This window comes from Varanus komodoensis, unplaced genomic scaffold (assembly GCF_004798865.1).
Source record: "Varanus komodoensis strain SLA01 unplaced genomic scaffold, ASM479886v1 scaffold15, whole genome shotgun sequence".
Classification (NCBI taxonomy): Eukaryota; Metazoa; Chordata; class Lepidosauria; order Squamata; family Varanidae; genus Varanus; species Varanus komodoensis.
In genome coordinates, this window is record NW_025335440.1 from 3,753,554 (window position 1) to 3,777,449 (window position 23,896).

Consider the following 23,896-nt stretch of genomic DNA (forward strand, 5'->3'; position numbering starts at 1 on the left):
CTATCATTGCAGTTTTTCCCACCTTGTTAAACTACTATTCGAATGTGGTATAGTTACCTTCTGGTTCCCCTCCTCATGCATGCACCTATTCCATTCATTCATGGGGTTGAGCAGAAGGCAATGCTGGGCCTAGGGTGGTCTTCTAGGACATTTTCTGATGCTCCAATCAGCAAGTACGACAGCAAAGTTAAAATTGATATCCAAAAAATGCACTACTTGGAGGCCTATTTTAAAGATAACCTTATAATATGTTCATATCAGCAGCAGCAGCAGCAGCATTGATTTATACCCTTCTTTTTTCCTGAGGAACCCAAGGCAGTTTACATAGCCCCATTTTATCTTTACACCAAAACAACCCTTTGAGGTAGGTTAGGCCAAGAGAGAGGGAATGGGCCAGTGACCCAGTGAGCTGATGGGGGACTAGCAGCTGGATCCCCTGAATCTCCAGTCCAATACTCTAATCACAACACAATCACCATAAAATATTATGGGTAAAATGTTATTTCTGCTATTTTATTTTATTTTATATTTCTAGACCACCCAATAGCTGAAGCTCTCTGGACAGTTTACAACATTCATAAAACACAATAAAATATAATAAATATACAAATAACAATTAAAACATGGTAAACATGCACTACAGGAGTTTAAAAATATGAATGTAAACAATTCAAATAACTCAGATAAGTGAATGCAACTAGGCCTATCAAAAACAGCTAACATCACCACCCTCCACATGTAGGTTAGTGCTGTTAAATGCCTTGGCACAGAAGACAGTCTTATCCTAGTACCAAAAGGATGGCGGGGATGGCATCAGATGGGCTTCAATGGGAAGACTGTTCCATAATTGGGGGTTCCAACAGAGAAGGCCCTGCGAAGGTACGTGACGAAGAAAGGGTAGAAAATAACCGCATGGTAAGGAAGTAGAGGTTGGGGAGACTAAAAGAAAATGTATGCTAGATATTTTAAATAAAGGGTGATACAGATGCACTGACAGTGCAAAGCTAGAATTTAGACATTAGTAATCATTAAGGATTACAATTATTAAAATTAAAGCATTCTAAGAACCCTCTGGATAGACCATCCCATTTAGGAATTTGATTTTTTTTGTCTACTTAAGGTTGGAAATACGTTTATTGAAATAATTATTTTAGCTATTATTTCTTAAAACACTTACTGATTTGTTACAGTATTTTATCCTGTTCCACATCCAAATAGATTCTGGAGCAGTGAACAAGAGAAAGTTTAAACAAATAGAAAGAATAAAAAATACACTAAAAACAGAATTATATGAAAGCCACAACCATTCTGCATAGAAGGCTTCCCAGAACAAGGATGTCTTCACTGGTCCAGAAAACAGCACCCTGTTGGTGCCTGCCTGAACTTCACTGGGAATTCCACAAAAATGAGGCCACCAGACTGGTAGGCTCCAGTCAGGACGTGGTTCCATGTAGGACCAGCAGGAGAATGTCCTCCTTGGTAAGGAACTTTAATCATTTTTGCATTTCTGGCAATGCGGCGCATTCCTACAGATCCTTTGCAGGAACCACAACAAAGAACATTAGCTAGAGCACAAAGAAGTAGTACAAAGAGCATGGTTCTCATTGTCATGAGAAGAGAATCCTATTTTGTTTCTTTCAGAATAAATGTGCCACAGGTTCACTTAGTTTTGCTGTAATAAGCTAACATAACTACCAGTTGCTGGGGAACATGGATAGGAGGCTGCTGTTGCTTTCCTCCCTTGCTGTTGATCGTTTCTCCAACCATGGGCAGCTGGTTGGCCATTGTATAAACAGAAGGCTGGACTAGATGGATCCTTGCACCGGGGCTCTCCTTGTGCGCTTAGAGACAGGCTGTTGTGTGGTTAGAGGTTATAATACGTAGAAGGTCATGTGACATGAGCCAGAGATGCCATAATTTCAATGGCAAAATGGTGGAAGGTGTGCAGGCCAAAGCACATGAAATAGATGCAGAGTCATTAGGTGTGAGCAGCCATGTCAGAAGATGTTGGGTACTTATTCTGTGCTAGTTGGATCCCACCTGGAGTACTGTGTCCAATTCTGGACACACTTCAAGAAAGATGCGGACAAGCTGGAAAGTTTCAGAGGAGGGGAACAAAGATGATCCAAAATCTAGAAACAAAGCCCCATGAGAAGAGACTGAGAGAGCGGGACATATTCAGCCTTTTGTGGGGAGATAAAGCACTTTTAAATAACTTTTCAAATACTTTAAAGGCTGTCACACAGAAGAGGACAAGGATCTTTTCTTGGTCATCCCAGAGTTCAGGACATAGAATAAGGACATGGGCTTAAGTTACAGGAAGCCAGATTCTGCCTGGACATCAGGAAACACTTCCTGTTAGAGCAGTAGAGCAATGGAACCAATGACCTAGGGATTTGGTGGTCCCCCACACTTGGAGGAGTTCAAGATGCAACTGGACAACCATCTGATGGGGATGGTTTAACTTGGAGTCCTACACTGAGCAGGGGGTTGGACCCTATGGTGAGCGGTCCCTTAAAATTTTAGTAGTTTGTAACTTTCACATGGGATAAATAGACTTCAAGTCTGGTTAGCTGTTTAGATGCTTCTATCTATTTAGATGCTTTTAGATATTTATGCTTGTGTTAGTTTATTTAAATTGTGGGGCTTTCTTTGATATCTATGTGCAATGGACATAAGATGACGCCATGCTTGCTTCATGCAGTTTTTCTATTTTCAGAAAAATAACTAAGCCATATGGGGAGCTAAGAAGAAAAGTGGCCAAGAGGAGTGAATGTGGAGGGCAGCCATTGCGTGAAAAGCGGCCCTGAACACGTCGTGTGAGAACCTCAGGGTCTTGGGGGATTTCAGCATCCATGTGGCTTGACTATGTGGCACCGCTCCTGTTCTCTGCTGCTTCTCAGCCACTGTCCTTTGCTTGCCCCCGCCCACCCCAAATGTGCCTTAACTCGCTCATCCCATCTGCTGGCTTTGCTCTCCCTCCAGAAAGAGCCGCCTGGCCCTTTAAGAGGGCGCCATTCCGGGACCCGTCCTAACACATTCCTACCCTGGAGAGGCGGCTTCTCCAACGCGCCTGCGCGGAGGGGAGGGGACAAGGAGGAGAAAAGGGCAGGGCGTCAGGAAAGTAGGTGTGCGCCTGCGCTTAGCGCAAGCGCGCTGGCACTCTCCCCGCCCCTTGCTGCTTGGGCAGGTCTTTGCAGCTTTAAGAGGGTCGCGCGGCCTGGAGGGCCCCTTCCGACCGTCGCCTCAGTTGTGGTCCTGTTTGGGTGTTGTTGTTATTTTTTTTCCTGGGTGCGCCCGCTCGAATTCCTGAGGGAGGCGCTTTCCCCAACCCACGCCCCGCCTCGCTCTGCCTCTCAGGGCTGCTGGACACCCCTTGGAGCGCTCCTTGAGGTTACAACTCCCATCTCCCCCCACCTCAGCCAGGGCCGAGGAAGAGGAGACCCTCCCCTCCCCCTCCTCTGAGGCGGCGGCCCCCAATATGGCGGCGGCCAAGGAGGAGGGGCCAGGACCGCGCGCCAGAGTAAGTAAGTGGGCGGGGCCAAAGGGGTGGGCGGGGCCAGGGGGTTCAGGGAAGGCTCCCCCTTGCAGAGCAAGGCGTTGGGGAGAGCTGGAGAGATGGTGGGTAACATATCTGGGAGTGGCTTGGGTTAGGTAGTGGGCAGGGGGTCTGTGATCTGGGGGTAATGGAACATTGGGGGGCTAAGGCTTGTAATTTAAGAGATCTGAAGTGGGGTAGAGGTGCTTTATGGTGGGGTAGGTGCTTTATGGTGCTTTATGGTACTGTAAAATCTTGGCGACCTGGATGACATATTGATGGGCATCAGGAATAGTAGGTTGTTGTTGTGAGGATATTTTAAAATAGCTTTCTTTTGGAAATTGCTGGTGTTCTGAATGTTCAGGAATTGGTGAGAATGGGAGTGGATTCTGAAATACAGAGTTGGAAAGAGTTTGGAAAGAAGGGATGTGAAAGGGTGGTGTTTGAGAAGAGCTGCTCTGAGGTTCCTTAAATGTGGAAGTGTAGCAAGGAGCATGATGGTGGATTTGACATCTGGGGGTGAAAAAGAGAAATTAAGGTTGCATAGTTAAAAGATGATAGACTTCTGGGAATGGGATGTGTGAATGTGGAGTGGCAAAAAGAAAATAATTAAAGTAGTTAGATCAAGAGGCTGGAACATCTGTTGTGTGTGTGGAAGAAGTTGGATATGAAGCTAATGGTGGTTAAGGAAGACTATGCTATGAAGACTATGAATGGCAAGTTAAATGTTGTCCTGATGGTGGTTATTTTGTCCTAATGCTTAATTTTCATAAGTCCTTGCTGTTAACCACCAGCACTGAATAATTGTGGTCATCAATATCAAGATCTTACCTATCATAAGACTTAATTTTGTATATTACCACATGTACATTTTTCACAGAAAAAATGGTGTCGGAATATCAATAACCTACAGAAGCTGTTAAAACTGTGCATTAAGAACAAAATTGATCACTGTTATTTTCACATCTTTCCTTTTGGACCCATAAAGGACTAAAGCTTTGGGAGCAGGCCTACAAGACCTGGCACACCAAACTGAATGCAAACTATGATCCATGAATTGGTGTGACTTGTGCGTTGGCTGCCAACCGTACTTTTTCCAGGTCAAATAAAAAGAAAAATCAGGGTGCTAATCAAGCTTTTGAAGGTCTGCAATCAGTTTGATGGGTCCAGCTTTAACATTTGGCCCAGCTGGTTGTGGGGTGCTAAAGAGCATTAAGTGGACCATTCCTAAACATTAGCTAAACATTATGCATTTAAATACTTTCTAGGGTCCAATGGCTAACTATTCAATGGTGGCTCATAGGAATTTGATTATTTTTCTTGTTCTGGCCTTAGAATGATTTGCCCCAGTTGCAAATTCTGAAGTCACTCAAAATATCCCAAGATGAGTGTCTCTGGAATAATCAGACATAAGTTGAAGTTCAGTCTTGAGAAACTGCTTTAGTAGAGGATGAGGGAAAATAAATAATAAATTCTGTATTAGGAATCACAGATTATGACTCCAGCAAAGTGGTTGTCCATAGGAAACTTGCTCATAGTTGGGAACCTTCATATTTCTGATAATCCAGAACCATTTGCTTTATTGAAGACTCACCACTAGCGAGTCTAGAGCAGCACTTATTTGCTATGCGCAGTCCCAAGGTTTTTATCATAGAATAGTAGAGCTGTAAGGGGCCAAGAAGGCCATTGGGTCCAACCCCCTGCTGTCACCAATTTACACCCTCCCACTTTTTGTTTCCCTCCTCTGGATCCTTTGTAATTTTTCTGCATCTTTCTTAAATCTTGGTGCCCAGAACTGGACACAGTATTCCGGATGAAGTCTGACTAGTGAGGAGTATAAGGGAACTATTACTTCTTGTGATTTGGAAGTAACGCTTTCTATTAATGAATTGTGAAAGAGCATTTGTCTTTTTTTCCCAGCTGCATTGCGTGGTTGGCTCATATTTAACCTGTTGTCCACAGTTACTCCGAGGTCTTTTTCTTCTTCAGTTCTGTTGAGCCACATATTCTCTATCTTATATTGATGCATTTGGTTTCTTTTTCCTAGGTGGAGGACTTGGTATTTATCCCTATTGAATCTCATTCTATTGCTTTCAGCCCAGTGTTCAAGTTTGGATCACCCTGGAACTTCATTCTGTCTTCTAGGGTGTTTGCTGTTCCACCCAGTTTTGTACTGTGTGCAGATTTGATTATCTTTGCTTGTACTTCCTCATCTAAATCATTAATAAATTGTTGAAGAGCAGTGGACTTAAAATTGAACCCTGCAGCTCCCCACTAGTTAACCTCCATCCAATTGGAGAAGGTGCCATTGATGAGTACTTTTTGTGCCCGATTTAGCAGCAATGTTTGGCTCCACCTAACAATTTTTCTATCTAGTCCACTTAATTTGCTTATCAGAATGTTGTGGGTCACTATGTTGAAAGATTTGCTAAAGTCGAGGTAGTTTATATCCATAGTGTTCCTTCTGTCCATTTGAGAGGTTACCCAGTCAAAAAGTGAGATTAAATTAGTCTGACAGGATTTATTTTTGATAAATCCATGTTGGCTTTTATTAATCATTGCATTTTCTTTGAGGGACTTGCAGAATGATTTAAAAATAATTTTCTTCAGACTTTTCCAGGGGTTGATGTCAGACTAACTGGTCTGTGGTTCTCAAATTCATATTTTCCCCTTATTTTGAAGATAGGGGCAATATTGGCCCTTCTCTAGTTGTCTGACACTTCTCCTATTTTCCAGGATTTATCAAAGATAATAAGCACAAAAGGAGCAAATGCATGTTGAGATGGTGTTCTTTCATAATGACCTGGAAGTGTGGTGATACTTCTGCATGGCATAGTAACATAGTAACATAGTTCTGTATCCTGTATTACAGTTCTGCAGTGCCCATGGCCACAGATGGAATCCTAATATTCAGAAGTAACCTTCATTAGCCAAGGTCCTACTTCTCCTTGATACTGGCTCTTTAATCATTTCCTGATACTGACTAGGAAAGAGCAGAAGAAGGTATTGGGCCCCTAAGCAATTGTTTCCTATGTGCAATCTGAGTTATCCCACCACTTATTAATTTATTTTACTCCTTATTAGCACATTTCTGCTTTATCCAAGTGCACATGTGCTTTATTATAATAATGAGATGACACCATAGGAATTCCAAACTTCATCCATAGGAGAAGTGGCTAAGGGAATCATGTTCCTTTCTCTTTAAGTGGAGTTTGGGATTTCCTTCAGCAATAGGGAGACTTCAGCTATAGGGAATTCAGAAACTCACACCAGAATACACAGTGGAAGGTCAACCTTCTAACCACTGTCTTGCTGACTATTCCACCAGACAGATGTCTCTGATACTTTTCCAGTCATGCTATTCTGACTGGGGCTGTAGTTGCATTCAAAGCTAGAAAAATTGCCGCAAACAGTCTTTAAAAAATGGGAAGGCAGCACAAAAAATACTGGAATGTCACAATTTAGCAGTGGTATCCAGATCTTCTGTAACACATGAAGGGGAACAATTCCAGAGAAAGGGGCTACTTTGGAAGCAACGTTGTCTTCCAGAAGACCAACTCGGTTTAATCGTGCCTTCCTACTGGTCTCCATGTCTTTGTCAACTAGAATTTTGCTGCAGCTCCAGCCTATGTTTCGTGATGTCACAGCATGAAAGTTCTGGTGGTGATATAATGATTCTGATTCTAACTTTTAGAAATGAAAGTGTGTTCATGGAATGGGGCTTTCTGACTGCTCCCCCCAAAATCTGCTCTTGAGAATTGGAGGACCTTTGGAAATTTTATGGGATATATTGCAGAAAGCTGCAGATGGAAAGGGAAACTGAGCAGAAATCATCTACTTTATAGGAATTCAGAAGCAATTTAGGATTCAAGCTAATGGCTTTACAGCCCAGGCCAATGCATTTCTATTCGGAAATGAGTCCTAAGAAGAAAGTCCTATGAGTCCCAAGCAGAAAGTGAGTTCAGCTTTTTCTGAGATAAGTGCATAGGATTGCAGTCCAATTGGATTAACTGTTGTTGTAGTAGAGACCCTTGAGTGCTGCAGAGAGGTCTGCAACTCAAAAGCTTGCCTTTCCATATGAAAGCAGAAAGCTAGTTAAGTTAAAATGTACTCCTACTATTTCATATCATTGACAAGCTGGATGGTGTGCCTTTTAATTAACAGCATTCCTAATAAAGAGGTTTTTCTGGAAGCAATTTTTGTATTTAATGGTAATTTATTATGTACTATTGTATTTCAATGTATTTTATCATGTTGTAAGCTGCCCTGAGGTTTCGGCAAGGGGTGGCATAGAAATGTTATAATAATAATAATAATAATAATAATTTTTCCTTCTATGTACACAGAACAGATACATGTTCTCCAGGAAAACAATTAAAACTTAATAGATTGGCTATCAGGGTAATTAGCATAGCTGTAGCTGAATTGGAATAAGTTCACAAGATGCACATTTTACAGTTATTATAAATGTTTCTTCTGTCAGAGTTAGATCATGCTAGATAAAAAATTATATTTGGGTGTTCTGGGCTATCCCAACCATGCTGTTGTGGATGAGAAGTTTGTTAGAAAGATGGAACTTACATTCTTTATGTTTAGGACTTAGGTAGATTCTCAAATCAATTTGAATAATAATTGGGCAGGTTTACTTTACCATTATATATGAAGTTTTATACTAAATGTTTTATTCCTCAAAGCAGAGCTGTCAGAAAAATTAGAGAATTCTTCAGTATTCTTGTAAAACCTTTGTTGAAAAATGCAGTAGTGAGTTTGAAATTCTGAGAATAGGGCTTCCACTCTAGTTATTTATGGTGTAATTGTATGCATGGTTCGACAGGAAAGGCTCTACACTTCCCATGTTTATTTGGTTTCTAGATAGCAAACAAAAATAAGTATGTCATTACTAATTTTATATGGTCCTCCCACCTATTAGCCAATCATAGTTGAACTAAAGGATTTGATTTCTAGGAAGGAGATTCAGTAGTGTCCACTTTATTTAGCATATTGGGAACTGTAGTTAGTTTAAACTGTAGTATATCTTAACAAGCTAGGATCAGAGATCACAATTTAAAGTTTGCTGGTTTGGACAAACCATAAACTGTCAATGTTCCTCAACCTATTACCCTCCAGATGTTGGAATGCAATGTCTAAACCTCCATCCAAGCTGAAAAAGCTTGGTTTAAACTAACCGCAGTTTATCCTGATAAATTGTAGCTCTTCCAGAAGGGAAGGAGAAATGTATGAACCTAAGGCTCTTTCACATAGCACTACTTTTAATTTTATTAGTTAGATTTATATTCCACCCTTAATATAAAGGATGGAATTGGAATGGCATACAATGAAAGTCAACACCATTAAAATGGATTAAGATAAGCAAAAATGAGCAAAACTATAAGGGAAGCATAAACATAACCTGAGTAAAACAAATAAGCACAGTTTTAAAACTTTAGAAAATACATCCTTGCTTGGTAACAAAAGATATCAGAGTGGGTGCTGGGGGAACCTTTCTGAGGAAAGCATTCCAAGGCCAGGGTGCCACCATAGAAAAGAACTGCTTTTTGTAGCCCCTCAGCCACCTATCATTTCCAAACTTTTTCCAGAATGCTTCGGTACCTCATCCGTAAAATCCTTATATGAATTATTGATCTGTACCTCCATCTTCCCTTCATATGACAGCATGCGTCCGCTCAGTCCCCATGGCTGGGAACCAATCCTGGTGCCCAGCACTCTTGCCTGCATCTCCTGCCTCTCCCCTGTTGGCCTGCATGCTCTCTTGGGATGTTCTCACCCAGCCACTGTTTTTCACCCCACTGCTCTGTGGAGCCCCCATCTGCTCATTAGAGTAGCATGGCTTCCCCAGCCCTTGGCTGCTGCCTTCCCTCCCCTATGCCTGGCTGATTGCCGGCAACTACCATCTCACACACAAGCCTTGCTCTTGGTGTTCATATACAATAGCAAGGCATCTCTGTCATGGCTTTTCATTATGCATGAATAAAGCTTGAATTGTAAAGATTGCTATAGAAGTGAGTATTGTAAAATTAGTGTTGTGGTGGTAACTCCTGTGCTACACAAACACCTTAGTGCAGGGGTCTCAAACTCAACTTACCTGGGGGCAGTCTGGGTGAGGCTGGGCCGCATCAAGTATTCCACCACCACAGTGGTGGTGGGCCGCTCATCCCGCCTCGCTCCCGGGCGCCGGCCCGGGTGCCGCCGGCGCTTTGAAGGCCGCAGGGCCCCTCCCCTGTGCCCCACCCATCCTGGCAATTGGCCTGCGGGCTGTGAGTTTGAGACCCCTGCCTTAGTGTTAACTTTGATCTTCCAAAACTTAATTTGTAGAAGTTTCTTGCATCAAAGGAACAGGCACTTAATTATCTGGCCCCTGCTTGCAGGAGCAAATGATTTGTTCTGCACCAAGATCAAATCACAGTTCAAATTAGTCATAAACTTTGAATCCTAACCTGAAGAACCTCAACTATTTTAGATATCTAGGTAACATAATTTACACAAATGTAGCAGATATAACAGGGCTTGCTGCTATCAGTTATTCCGTATCAGTTGATCACTCCTGCCAATTAGAGTGGCCAAGAGACTTGACATACCATATGTTCAAAATAATCATTTTAGCCCCTTAAATTTAGTGCTGGAATATATTCAAAATGACAAATGTGAAAGCATTGAGCATGTTGGGAGAACATCTGCCAGTTGACGATGGACAGTCATGTTTTTAAAGTACTTTCTGCAAAATTTATTTGGAAAAGTGATCCAGAATGGAGCAAGGGGCTATGCAGAAGTGCCTCAGAGGGTGGATATTGCACCTTGTACTGCTACAGTGAAGATTTGGGAGGCAGTCTACCTAGAATAAAACCCTGTGATATGTTCAGATTGAAGAAGGCCTGTAATCCCCAGTATGTCTAAGCCATGGCATGGACAGGCTGGGTATCTTAGGCCCTTTTTCAGTCTAAACATGCATCTAATTGTGCTCTTAATGTAGGAATCCATAATACAGCAGTAAAGCGCCATGGCACTGGGCATTTCTTGTTCTTGCTCATGATAGCAAAATCAGAAGATGCTACATAAAATATTAAACATAGGAATTGTATAATTGCAATTTTTGATAAATTTGAAAACGTGTATACAACATCTTCATTTGCATAATTTGTACAGGTCATAGTAATTTATTTTTACTTCAGGAGTTACACCTTGGTAATGCAAAGTATAGTGATATGGGAGTTGCCTGGAGAACACTGACTTTGAAAACTCTGCCTGAAAACCATTGGCATCTGATTTAGCAAGTCTATTTTTGTGTTTTGTGGCATACATTTTAGATTTGTTTGCATTAATGTTTAATGCTGTATAAAATCTGAAGGATTTTTCTAATAGCTCAGTATTTGAACTAATATATATTTGATGTGGAGGAGATATAAAGAAAACAATCCTGCATGCACTTTCAATAGGAGTAAATCCAACTGAATCAGTTGGACTTCCGAGTAAATATGTTTAGGATTGCACTAGTAGGCTGCAGTCCTACACACTCACCTGGGAGTAAGTCCCTCTGAACTGAATGGGACTTCTAAGTAGACTTGTGGCATATATAGGATTGTGATGCAAAGTAGCCTTTACAGTGCCTTCATAGGAGTACAGTGTAAATGTTATATTTAAACCAAAGCTTCAGTTGGAAATAATTATTTCATTTTCATTTCAAATTTAGTTGAAAAGTATTAGAATACTTCTAAGTATTTTAAAGACATGGTAACAAATGAATAATTTACACTTCTATTATTTAAGTTGTAAGGAAAAAATGAAAGTGTTGGAAAAATTGCATGTTGTCTTTTGGTATGAGTGTGCCTGAGGAGCATCATGCTCATTTTTTGATAGTCTGTTGAATTTTGGCCTTTTGATTTTAGATTGGACTAATATTGCATCCATTACAGCTTCTCAATTTTTGCATGACAGCCATTCATTATGTTACTCATTCAGTGTATGAAACAGTGCCTTCTAAACATGTGGGGGTGAAATTCCTGGGAAAAAATATGGCCATATTGCAGCTGCCCCTCTGCTAGGACAGGCACCAGCCGTGGAGGTTGGGGCTGGAAGGAGGAGGAAGAGCTGCATTTCAGCACCCTGCTAAAGATAATTGCTTTTGTAATCCTCTGCTAGTTGGTTTGTTTTTATTAACCTCTAACATTTATATGCTGCCTTTCTCTCAGCACATTCAAGCCTATTTGCAATTTGAAGTAATGGCTTAGATATGGATAATGTAATACAAAAGGAACAGGGTGGGAAGGTGGAAAAGAAGAGTGACATATGTTTGAAATAATAGGTTTGGATGAAAAGGATTTGTTTGGTCACTGTACACCTGAAGTGACTGCTAATAGTTGTATTATTATTATATGATACCCCTGCTTTTTCCTGCAAGGAACCCAAGGCAGCACATACAACCCTTCTCCTTTCCATTTTTCCTCACAATGACCCTTTGAGGGAGGTTAGACTGAGTCAGTGACTGACCCAAACTCACCCAAAGTGCTTCATGGCTGAATGAGATTTGAAATGCCAATCTCCTGAGTCCAGCACTTGGACTGCTATGCCACACTGGCTCTCTATTAGTGATTAACTTTAGAATCCATCTGCTGCCCTGTAAATCACAAAAATATGTGGAACCAGTAAAATGGCTATCCTCTTGTCCATGCTTCAGGATCTAAAAATCCCAGCTGGAATTTGAAACATTTGTTCCAGCTGTCGCCATTTTGCATTTTTAGTGAAATACTTCTGTATAAACATAAATGCCTGTTGTTTCACATGATCCGTCACTAAGTCTTCATGAAAGTTGTCCACTAATTGGCTGAATAAGTGATAGTCAGAGATAACCTGGAATGGTGTTTCTTCTTATGGTGGAAACAGCACATGTAGTTGTTTTTGAAATTGTAGGTGATTTTGTGAACATTTCTTATGCTCCTGCGTGTTTTAAGTATAGGTTTAATCAACTAATTTATTATTTATTTATTTTTATTTATTAAAACATTTTTATGCCGCCCCATTCGCCGAAGCCTCGGGGTGGCTTACAACATTAAGTTAAAATACAAACATTAAATATAACAATAAATTAAAATGTTTGTAAAGTACAAACATTAAATTAAAATGCAAAAAATAACAATATAAAATAAGTTGCCCTGGCCAGATAATCCAGGGATAGGGAACCTGAATCCTGAGGGGGTCTCTATCTGGCTTGCTAGCTTTCCCCCCAGACTCTGGCCATATCCCCCCCCCTCCCCATTTTCACTTAGCAACTGGTTGGAAATGAGGGCATGGAAGTTGCTGTAAGATTCCTTCCTTCCTACTTCTGAGACTTGTCCTGGTTACTTGTGAGTGCCCATGCACTTGGTACTTGGGATGCTGTATGATATGATGTATGAAACGGTCTATGGTAGATCTGCTTATTTCTGAGTAGGTTTAAAATCAGTAATAATCACAGTTAGGCCCTACCCATGTAGGTGTTAAATTAGAATCTGGCCCTCTGACTGAAAAGGATTCTCCACCTCTGATCTCAGCATGTAGTTGGAGCAGAATACATTTTAAAATTATACTAGGCTGCACTCGCGTCCTCCAGGGGGTGTTTCCATTTATTGAAGGTTATAGACCATAACTTGATTCTTCTGCACTGCATGAGTACCAGCAGAAAGTTTGAACGGACTCCATTGAAATCATGGGTCTTCCGCTGATACACAGAAAGCTGCCTTATGTCAAGGCAGGCCTTTGGTCCGTTTAGCTCATATCTGTTAGTGGTGACAGGCAGCATCTTTCCAGTCTTTAAGGTGGAGTCTGCCCCAGTCTTGCCTTCTGCATTTAAAGTGTATGCTTTCTGCTGAGCTATGGCCTTTCTCCCAGATCCAACTGAAACTCATGCACACAGGCAAGCCAAAGATCCTGGTACAGGAAATCTCTGAGATCCCTGTGTTTTGAGAAGGTTGGTAGCAGCCTTGGGGAAGTGCAAGGGATCTGTTGTATATGAAGAAGGGCGTATGTCAACTTTTTCTTTTTGTAGCACTTTCTCGATGAGAATTCCCTCCACCTGAAATGGCTGTTTACCTTGTGGCCTAAACATACTAGTACTGCACAAGGCCAGTAAGAACAGGCTGTTTCTTAAAATCTTTCCTCCCCAGAAAAAGACAGAGTGAGCTGCCATCTCCCAGATTCGTGGACTAAATCTTCGTCTCCCTTTCTGCCACTAATCCTTTAAAAAATCCATGGGAAACCCTGTTCCTTTCTCCCCCGCATTATGACTAGTTTTGCCCTCATTGTTCTATGGTACTTTGCTTGGATACAAATACATGTGTATCAACTTGCTTGTTGTAATTGAATAGCCCATGCTAAGAATATGTTGTATCTGTAACTGCTTCAGTGCAAGTCTGTGCTGCTACAGTGACTCTTTGTGACCTTATGATATCATCCATGGCTAATTTTTACAGGACAAACCTTATAGAGGCTGAAGCCATAAACTCACAGATCCCATGTTGGTGTACAGATAATACCTGTGCTATTAGCATATGCTGGTGACCTTTGTCTCTCTAGCTTGCAAGTATTGTATGGAGGTGAATTTGTGGCATTTCCTTGGAAGCAGACTAGGCATATTGACCAGCTATACCATACCTGGGCATCGTACGGCCTGCGGGCCACATCCGGCCCGATGGCTGACCCTGACTGGCCCACATGAGGTCACTGGCAAATTAAAAGTCAATGCAAATATATATCATCGTAATATAGATGGAAACAATACAACTGCACTGCTTTTATTTTGAAGGATCTGCTAAATTGAATTGAATTTATTGCTTTTCATGTAATGTTAATGTTTTTGTGAATCTTCATTAAATAGTGTTCTGTGCTCCACATTTTCATTGTATCATTGTAATGTTTCATTGACTGTTTTTATAGAGATAAATATTGAACAGAGCTGTAAGTGTATTGGTCCGGCCCTTAACAACTGTCAAAGTTTCTCATGTGGCCCCATAGGAAAATTAATTGCCCACCCCTGAGCTATACCAACTAGTTCCTCACACCCAAGGGGATTTTGAGCCTTTGTTTCTCACTTGGCAGCTATCCATACCACAAATCAAGGGGACTTCCAAAGCCTTTTGTAATATCGGGCAGGGGCCTCCTGTTCAAAGGAAAAAATTGAAAGTTCCACTTACAAGGGCTTGCCTAGTCACTCTTTGGAACTGTTGTAGCTCAATCTTTGAACACATTTTTTCCATGAAGAAAGTCCCGAGTTTAACCTCAGATAGGGTGAAAGACTCTTACCCAATACCCTGGAGAACTTCTACCACTCAGGTTAGGCTTGGTGAATTAGTTTGATTAAAAAAAAGTTTGAACCTGAGAATTTTATGCCCTTGGTTGGTTATCCTTGTGTCTAATTCTGTGAGCTGTCATTAACATAGTTTAAGGAAATAAATATGTATTAGTAAAATGAGTAAATATATACACATGTTGGTTAGCACAGGAAATACCCTAGCCTTCTCATTTCCTCAACATTGCTCCTAATCCATTCTTGGGTATAACATGATATAACCTGGTGAGTGTTGTGTTGTTTGGGAAATACAGCTGGAAATAGAATTAAAAACATTGACTATAAGTAGCCAAAAATTAAGAGTCCTCATTTTTATACAGTCAAAATAACAGCATCCATCCACAAGATGGAGGGATTTGCAGCATCACAAGATCTGCAGAAGCACCAAAAAATCTTTAGAGAAGGAACCCAAAACAGCCCTTCCAAGATTGAGCATACTCAGTGGGAATAGAATAGAAAACTGAAGCAGAGAATGAATGTATGGTGAAAGAGGGCATGACTGGCTGGGACCCTGAGGAGGATGGAACATTCCACACTGCAACATTTTGTTGAAGGTCCCACTTGTATATTTATTTATTAAGTTGTGCCATGGAACATTTAAAGGTGGAAGTCCTGAAGAAATAAATAGTTTTCTGCAAAATCTTACCTAATTTTAATTATAAAATATTAGCCCAAACCCACAAGTTGTACTTAGCCTCAATATTATTGGTCTGATTTCAGAGCTAGGACCCAAGGATGATCTTGAAAAACAGACGGTTTAGAAGATACTTTGCTGGTTTATCTTTATACAGCCTATCTTTTTCTACAGTCAAAGATTGTAGGATGGATTACCCTTTCAAAAAGCACCTTGAAGACATATTTTACAATTTTACTTAGCATGATTGTGTGCACAAATGTGTGTGTGTGCTCCAAGCAGTAGAGTGAGTTCCAGTGTGCTGCGGTGTTGGACTGGGACTCAGGAGAGGCAAGGTCTAGGCCTCACTCAGTCGTGAAAGCCCACTGGTTGCTTTGGAGTCACTCACTTTCTGCCTAACCTACCTCACAGGCTTTCTGTCAGATAAAATGGTGAGGAGGAGGAACATATAGGCCACCTGGTGTTCCTTGTGGGAGGAAAAATGGAGAAATATAATCACAGTGCCATAATCTAAATAAAACCATAAATCCTCTTGAGAAATACTGTAGTGCTTCATCGTTACAAACTTCATTTTCCTAGCCCTGTTCTAGTGCCAGTGTGGGGATGTTTTCCTAGCATGGGGTTAAAGTGACAGGAAAATGGCACTTGTTCCATTTCTGTTTGTTACGCTGTTGTTAAAGGCACATGAGTGACATCACTAACAGTCTTGCTCACACCGAATGCTAATTTTTTTTATCTATATACATTTTACAATATAGTTTTTATTATAATACTTTACTATTGTCGTTCTTTAATCACATCATCATCCTACATGTGCAATAGATTAAATTTGGCTCAGTGTTCTCAACTGTCAACATCTATCCCCTTAAGCACAAAATAATAACTTATTTGATATGGAAGTATATTTTCATCTTTAAATAAGGGCACAGATTAGGGAAAATCTATTTTTATTTCTCTTTAACAGATTCTTCAAGTGAAAAAATGTTAGGGTCTCATTTGAGCTTTGCATTGGCTGTATCTCCCAGAATCCCACAGTCTGAACATGCTGGGAATGTTCTTGAAAATAGATCCTGCAGAACACGTGACCAACTTTTTAGAGGCAGGATGAACATATAACACCCTCCCCTTGCAGTCTTAATGGCAGATCTTAGACTCAGGCGGCTGCAACCGCTGACACTGCTAGGGGGCTCTACAGTTTCAGCAAAGCTCTTCTGAGTTCACAACTCCTACAAGCTCTCTCCTTAGCTGCTCTCTATGGCACTCCTGACCTCTGGGGGTTCACTTCCTGTTGGAAATGCTTCTTTTCCTGCAGCAGGTATATGCAGCAGGCTGGCTCTTTGTTACCCACTGCACTTACCTCTCCCTAGATGCTTCGAAGGTAAGAATCAATGAGATGCTTTTGTGATCTGCAAACATAACCATGGAAGGGCCTCACAGATGCAATAGCCACTGTTTTTGTTAATGATAAACAAGATTTCCTAAACCTGGGAGGGGCAATGAAATGGACTTGAGTGTTTAACACTTTCCCCTCCCCCTATCAGTGTGTCCAAGGGGTCTGAACTATTTCTATCACCTTATTTTTCCAAGGATCAAGGATATCCAAAATTTTGATTCTGTTGCAAAAAAAAATGTATATACTTTGCATATTTATTTTCCAAAGGGGTGTGCTTGGAGGCACTTTAAGCAGAAGTTGGAGGAAATTTTTTTGATTGTTAGTTCTTTTTTAAATTCTTTAAGTACCATTCCCACCCGCTCCCCAAATCAAACCTTTCAGTATAACAGATGAAAAACAAAGGTAGGCATATGGTTCTTTCAAACTTCTATGAAGTTGCTGTAGTGGAGAAAATTGATAGCGATGGGATGATTGGTGTTTTAAAAGAAAGTGCCATCTCAGTCTTTAATGATGAATTCAAACAGGCTGTTTGCTCATACTTGAGAAAGCAAGAAAACTGATTAAACATGTCTTATCTGAATGTTGCAATAATGTTTATGGATTTGTTTTAAAATGTGTGTCTTGCTATGTTTTAAGGTGCTCAAAGTAGATAATGTGTTTTAAAATTGACAGTAAATATAATAGAAAGACATGTTGAATGTAATTGACTTTTTATACTGCCTAGTATAATACATACGGTGCTCATATATTGTATTCAGAACATGAACTCTGTAATTCTAAGAAAAATCTTGTAAGATAAGTCAGTATTATTTTCATACTGCAAGTGGGGGATTGACACCAAGAGGTGGTGATTTACCAAGGCCTTAAAGCTGCCTAATAACTTCCCCACATGCAGCTTGTTATTTTGCTACATGTATATTAGGGAGCTTTCTACCCACATTTTCCAATAGAAACTGTAATACCTTTGTCAGGCATTTCCTTTGGGATGGCGCTTTCCAGTAGTTTTGTGAGGGAAGGATCTAAATTTTACTGTAAAGTCTCAACTGTGTACTTCATTTTCAGTGTAAATGAAATCTACACCTGACCCTGGATGATAAAATACAGCCACTGTGACTAATAGCAATTAATGACCTGATCCACCCTGAGTTTGTCTAGTCCTGTATTAAAGCCATCTAAGCTGCTGGCCATCACTACATCTTCTGGTAGCAAATTCTGCAGTTAAATTGAGTACTGTGTAAAGAACCCTTTCTTTTTCTTTTCCTGAACCTCCCACCATTGACCATCCTTGGATGTTCTGTACATGATGCATTGTTTTATGCACCTCACCTCAGCCATGTTCCTCCTTGCTTACCTTTCATCCAGGAATGTTGCACAGGCACTTGAACCTGCTGCTAGCCCTGTTGAGCCGAGAACTAAGGAGAGCTGTGTTGAGACACCCAGTCAGTCCACTGAATGAATATGGAGAAGTTATATGTCTGCGTAACCCAATTCACTGGGCTGGTAGCAGGGGAACAAAATATGCTGCACTGAACTCTTGCAAGGAGGGTGGGATGAAATAATGATTTTTTTAAAAAATGCGCAGCTCAGTGGTTTCAAGGCAGTTTGTTAGAGGGACATACTTTCAGGAATAAGATACAGAGATAAAGGGTTAACACCCTTCAGTACTACCGACATAGTCAGACTTCAGTTTCAGGATTTCCCAAGTGAGTTGTTTTCTAGCATGTAGTTGTATGCTCACTGGGCTGGATGCAGTTTTCTGTTTTACTTTTCTATTGTTCTATAAAGCATCATATGTGTTTATGGCGTTGTGTAAGTGATTACGCAAAGAATGACTGTTGCATCACTTATTTTGCACCAGAGAGAGAGGATTTCATAGAAGTTAACAACTAACTGTAGGAACCTTCTAGATAGGCTGTCTGGCTTTGGAGATGGAAACACTGTGATGCTCTTACTTGGATAGTTGAAAATGGGCTGGAAACTTCAGCTGGTTTACAGTAGGTTTGCAAGATTTTTTTAGCAGAGACTGGCCAACCTGATCACATTACTTTACCATCTGCAGTGACTTCCCAGTCCATGTTTGGGCCTGATTCAAGCTGCAGGTGTCAACATTCAAAGCCCTAAATAGCTTGGGGCCAGGTTATCTGAAAGATGATAATCTCCCATATATACCTGCCTGGACCCTAAAATCATATTCAGCACTCCTTTTGAGGGAAGTCAGGTGGGTGGCTACCAAGAAGAGGACCTTTTCTGTTGTGGGAAGTTCATTCCAACTGGAATGAACTTCCCAGGGGCGCTTGCCTGGCCCCTACCTTGTATTTTAAATCTTTACGTTACTGCTAGGTTTTACTCTAGTTTCACTTTCATTGTATACTTTTAAAAACTATTTAATTTTTTATGCTGCACTTTTCATGTTAAATTATTGTGAATTGCTCAGAAAGCTTCAGCTTTTGGATGGTATGTTTTGAGAAGGAATATGGGTGTTTATGGACATGGAAGTCACACTTGTGGGAGACAAAGGAAAGCAGAAACTTAGCCCAATGACCCCAAGCCTGGTGCTGCATTTCATGCCTCCAAAATCTTGGAAGGAAAATAAAACGTGGACTAGGGCTTTATAGCGATTTCCTACAACTTTCTAACATAGAAAAATAGCACAGAGGCCCAGTTGTCTGTCTGTCTGTCTGTCCGTCATTACTTCCTTTCTGTGTGCTCTTTCTTCAATAGCAAGAGAGGCTGCAGTTGACACACTAATGTTGTGTTGACAGACAGAACATTGAAGGGAAGGGGAAATGGAGCTAATCTCTTGGTGTAAACCTTACTCAGAAGTAAGCCCCGTGTCCTTGCCAAGAAAAGGGAATAGGAGGTTGGAACTGCAGCTGCTATAAATGACAATCCTATGCAGGTTACTCAGAACACTCACAGGACTGGACAAGTGCCTGGAACCTCCTCACAATGGTGAGTTGATTTTGTTTTCTGATACCTGGAATTGGGTGCATAAGATTGTCCATTACTGACTCTGACTCCTAGGTCTGGGTCAGATTTGTCTGTGTTTGCCGAGAGAATGTAATAAGGTTTGAAGTCATTGTAGGGTGCAATCAGTTATATGATTGGACAGAAGAAAAGTTTTACAACTTCCAGCATCCCCCTCTGCCCCACCATACTGGAAATTAGATCTTTACTCTGTCTCAGCAAACATAGGATAGTGCCTTTAGTAATTGCTTTGCTTGTTGTGTTTACTTTCAGAAATGATGTATCTGTTTCAAATAGTAACTGCATGACACTATGGGTAGTATCTAAAATCTGGACCAAACCCCACGCAAGTTCATGCTGTGTGCTACAATCTGTCACATGTAGAGGTTAGGATGTAACTGAAAGTGCGTGTATTAATGCAACCTGCCAGTTACATTTTAAAATAAATAATTTTAGAACAACTACTTTTATTTTTAACCAACTAAAATTTTAATATTAATAGTCTCGTTGTACAATCTTAATGATTTCATTTACCATATTAATTAAATATAAGAGTTGCTGGGATAATATTTTTTACACCTTGATGTGAGAATCTACCTTTGTGGGTTGAGTGCATGCATATATTGGTTCTCTGTTCTTAATTGACTGGAGGCTTACTCTCATCCAATGCAGAGCGGAAGAGGTGTTTATCCCCTCCCTCTGCTTGCACCTTGCATTTTTTGCTAAATGGACTTTTAGGCTTGTTTAGCTAGGGTGTTTTAGAAGGTGAGGAAGGAGGCTGAAAAGACGTCAAATGGTTCATATTCTGTGCTTTCCAGTCTCTCCCCTCCTCACCTTTTCCCAGACTTGAACAGCACAGTTCTTTTAAGGTAGGGGGTCTCAGTTCTCCCAGGTGAAAGCACTGCCTCCAACCTTGATTCAGGGAATCTGAAATAGTGTATGACTGGATGGTATCCAGGGGTCATAGAACCACTTCCTTATTAAGGCCAGTCATTTATTTTCATACTTTTGAACTGTCCAATCCCTGAAGTTCCTTGGCTAGTATAAAAAGACATATTAGAAACAGAGTACTAATAATGCAATAAAAATAAAAGCGTCAAAGAATAAACCCATATGTTACAAAACCAGAGTAAAATCATTAGGAGACTAAAAGCAGTTCTTAAAATTATTACCTTTATAATAGTATTTTCAAAAGATTTAACCAAATTCTTGAAATTTTGTGTCTAAACAGTGTAGTCAAACAATAACGAGTATATATTTGTTCTTTCTTAAATTTAGAATGTCTGCACTAACAAGTCATTTAAATACTGTTTGGCCTGAATTTTATTGCAGCACATAAAAAGATGATTGTCTACTATGATGCAAAGCATAATACAACTGTTTTAGATCTATATAAAATATAATCCAGTAGGTTTTAACCAGACCTGAATGTTATTCTTTTAGCATCTGGAAGAAGATGCAAAATAAGAAAAAAATGCTAACAAATTCAACAACAAAAGAATAATAAATCCTGCCTCAAAACTTGAAAAAGGGCAAGCAGAAATAATGCAGGGATCACAGCAGAAAAACAGACATATATTGTATTGTAAACAAAAACAATGCTATAAAGTGTTTTTAATCAGTTTGATGTAGGTAGAAGAAACAAAACAAAAGAAAGTAATTGGATATGGTCTAAAAAAATGTCCAGGTACAAAGAGAGAGATTGTTCAGCATATATTTGTTTAAAAAAAAAAAGCACCTCAAACTTCTGTCCCACACAGTAGGTATTAGTAGCTGGAAGGCTTTGGGTTCCCTGAATATTTTTCACAGTCAAATTTCAAATATCTGATACAATTTGTTATCCATAGACAAAGGCTGACAAATAGTTTGCACTGCACTTTACTTAAATTAGAGATCCAAATCTAACATGAGTTTGCAACTGAAAGCTAGAGGAATTACTGTAAATGATGATTGAAATGTTTTTCTGAATCTAGTTGAACCATTCTAGGGAGCCATGCAGGAGAGACCAGTGTGGATACTGTCTACTGTTGTACCCATACACTTCCGTTATCACTTTCATAATATTTTGAGACTTTTCCTCAGCAAGGGGAATTGGCCTGTGGGTGTTGCTAAACACTTCTAGAGAGTGAAAGATGAGAGGCACAGTGCCTGCCTGGGTCAGGGTTCAAATAAGGTTGCTGAGCCATCCTAAACTGTTATCATTTGCAGACTTCCTGATACATTGAAGAGTCCAGTGTGAACTTGTTGATAAGTTTGTTTGTTTATTTATTTATGAAATTTGTATGCTGTCCAATTACCAATGTCTCTGGACAGCTAACAGCATAAATAAATAAACGACCCACTCTTGACTGCAAATACAATATTAAAATTCAATATTAACACATATTAAAATATTGATTAAATAAAAAGGTCCTAACCTGGCACCGAAAAATGTATAATGACGGCTCCAGGCGGACCTTTCTGGGGAGCGCATTCCACAGTTGGGGCACCACTGCAAAGAAGACCCTCCTCCGGGTACTCTGTCTCCTAACTTCTTTCACAGATGGTTCCTGGAGGAGGGCTTCTGTTGCCGATCTAAGTTCTGCTTTCTTCGATGTAATAACATTACAGAAGTGTCAAAAATCAATCAGACTGCTGGTTATAGTTTTTATTTCTTCAAAACCAAAGAAGATTGGGAATCAGCAATGCACTTTGACCAATTCAACAATGACAAGTAAACAGCAGCAGCTACAAATGATTGGTCTGTTTCTATACCATGTTGCAATTTAGCACTGAGAATACAAACAGAAGAAATGTAGAGCATCAGCACTGAGATAATGCAGAAAGTCTGAGGGAATTCAGTATCTTGTGCTGCTTGTGCTGCTTAAAACCCTGGAGAGATGGAGGAAAGATTATTAGGCCATTATTAGTCTTATAAAGAAAATTACAAAGCCAGTGTAGAAAATATTGACAGCCCTCTTTCTGTGAAGTGCAAGGAAATCCAGGAAAAAAAAGATGCTCTCATTACACGTTTTGAAAATGAAATTACCAATGACTGTCAAACTAGCAAGGGGTATACTTGGTTTTTGATTTCCATTGGTGCCAGGTTGTCTGTTCAGATCCTGGCCCCAGTTTGTGTCATGTAAATGCAGCAACTGTGTGTTGTTGACATGGTTCACAAACAAATCCTGAAGCAGCCTGTGGTTTCTGGGTTTTTGTAAAAAATCCACAAAAATCCACACTCATTAGGTTTGCACAAGAGAACAAGATGAAGTTGAATATTCAAAATGGCCACATGCATGCACTGCTAACCAATGGTGGTTTAGAATGATGTGCGAACTGGTTCAATTAAAATGAGGGGTAGCTGCAGCATAGTTCCAGGGTCCAGTTTTCTTCAGCATTTTTATTAATGATTGAAGAGAATGAAGAGGAGAGGTGGATGGCACTCAAAAGGGAGGTTTTGGAGGCGTAAGCCTTGATGATATTGATGATACCTCTAGTTAGTAAGGCGAGGAGGCGAAGGAGAGCGCCGCCATGGATGCAGAAGGAGGGATCAGATGCAAAAGGAACCTCCGTAAGAAATGGGCACTTGGGCGAATAGACAGAAGGGTATACCGGAAGGAGGCGGCCCATTGCAGAAGGATTCTTCGCAAGGCTAAGGCTGATGATGAGCTGAGACTTGCAAAGAATATCAAGAGCAACAAAAAGGGCTTCTTTCAGCATGTAAATAGCAAGAAGAAGGGGAGACAGGTAGTAGCACCGCTAAATAAGGAGGAAGGGGATCCAGTGACTGATGTGAGGGAACAGGCACAGATGCTAAATGACTATTTTGCCTCTGTGTTCTCCCCAAAGCAGGACAGGGGATATCCGCACAGGAGATTAGATGAGGCTGGGGACTTAGGGGCACAGATTAGAGTCACCCCCCTTGAAGTCGAGGGGCTCCTCAGGGCATTGGACATTACAAAGACGCCAGGCCCTGACGGGTTACACCCGAGAGTACTTAGAGAGTTGGCAGGGGTTCTCTCACGCCTGCTGGCCTCCATTTTTGAG

General features: G+C 40.6%; 1 protein-coding gene across 5 annotated transcripts in view; it reads left to right on the forward strand.

Annotated features, from left to right (window-relative positions):
- The first annotated feature begins 3,212 nt into the window (after positions 1–3,212).
- The window catches only part of ZMYM4 (zinc finger MYM-type containing 4), a 63,807-nt gene continuing 43,123 nt past the window's right edge, over positions 3,213–23,896 (forward strand). For 3 of the 5 annotated variants that reach the window (XR_006414192.1, XM_044424797.1, XM_044424800.1), the window contains exon 1: positions 3,213–3,523. Coding sequence is in view for 2 of the 5 variants with exons in the window: in XM_044424797.1 (XP_044280732.1) it covers positions 3,482–3,523 (42 nt within the window). In the remaining 3 variants the exon portion in view is untranslated. Of the gene's footprint in view, positions 3,524–16,840; positions 16,886–23,896 lie in introns of those variants that run through there. The other 2 variants (XM_044424798.1, XM_044424801.1) reach the window with 2 other exon arrangements.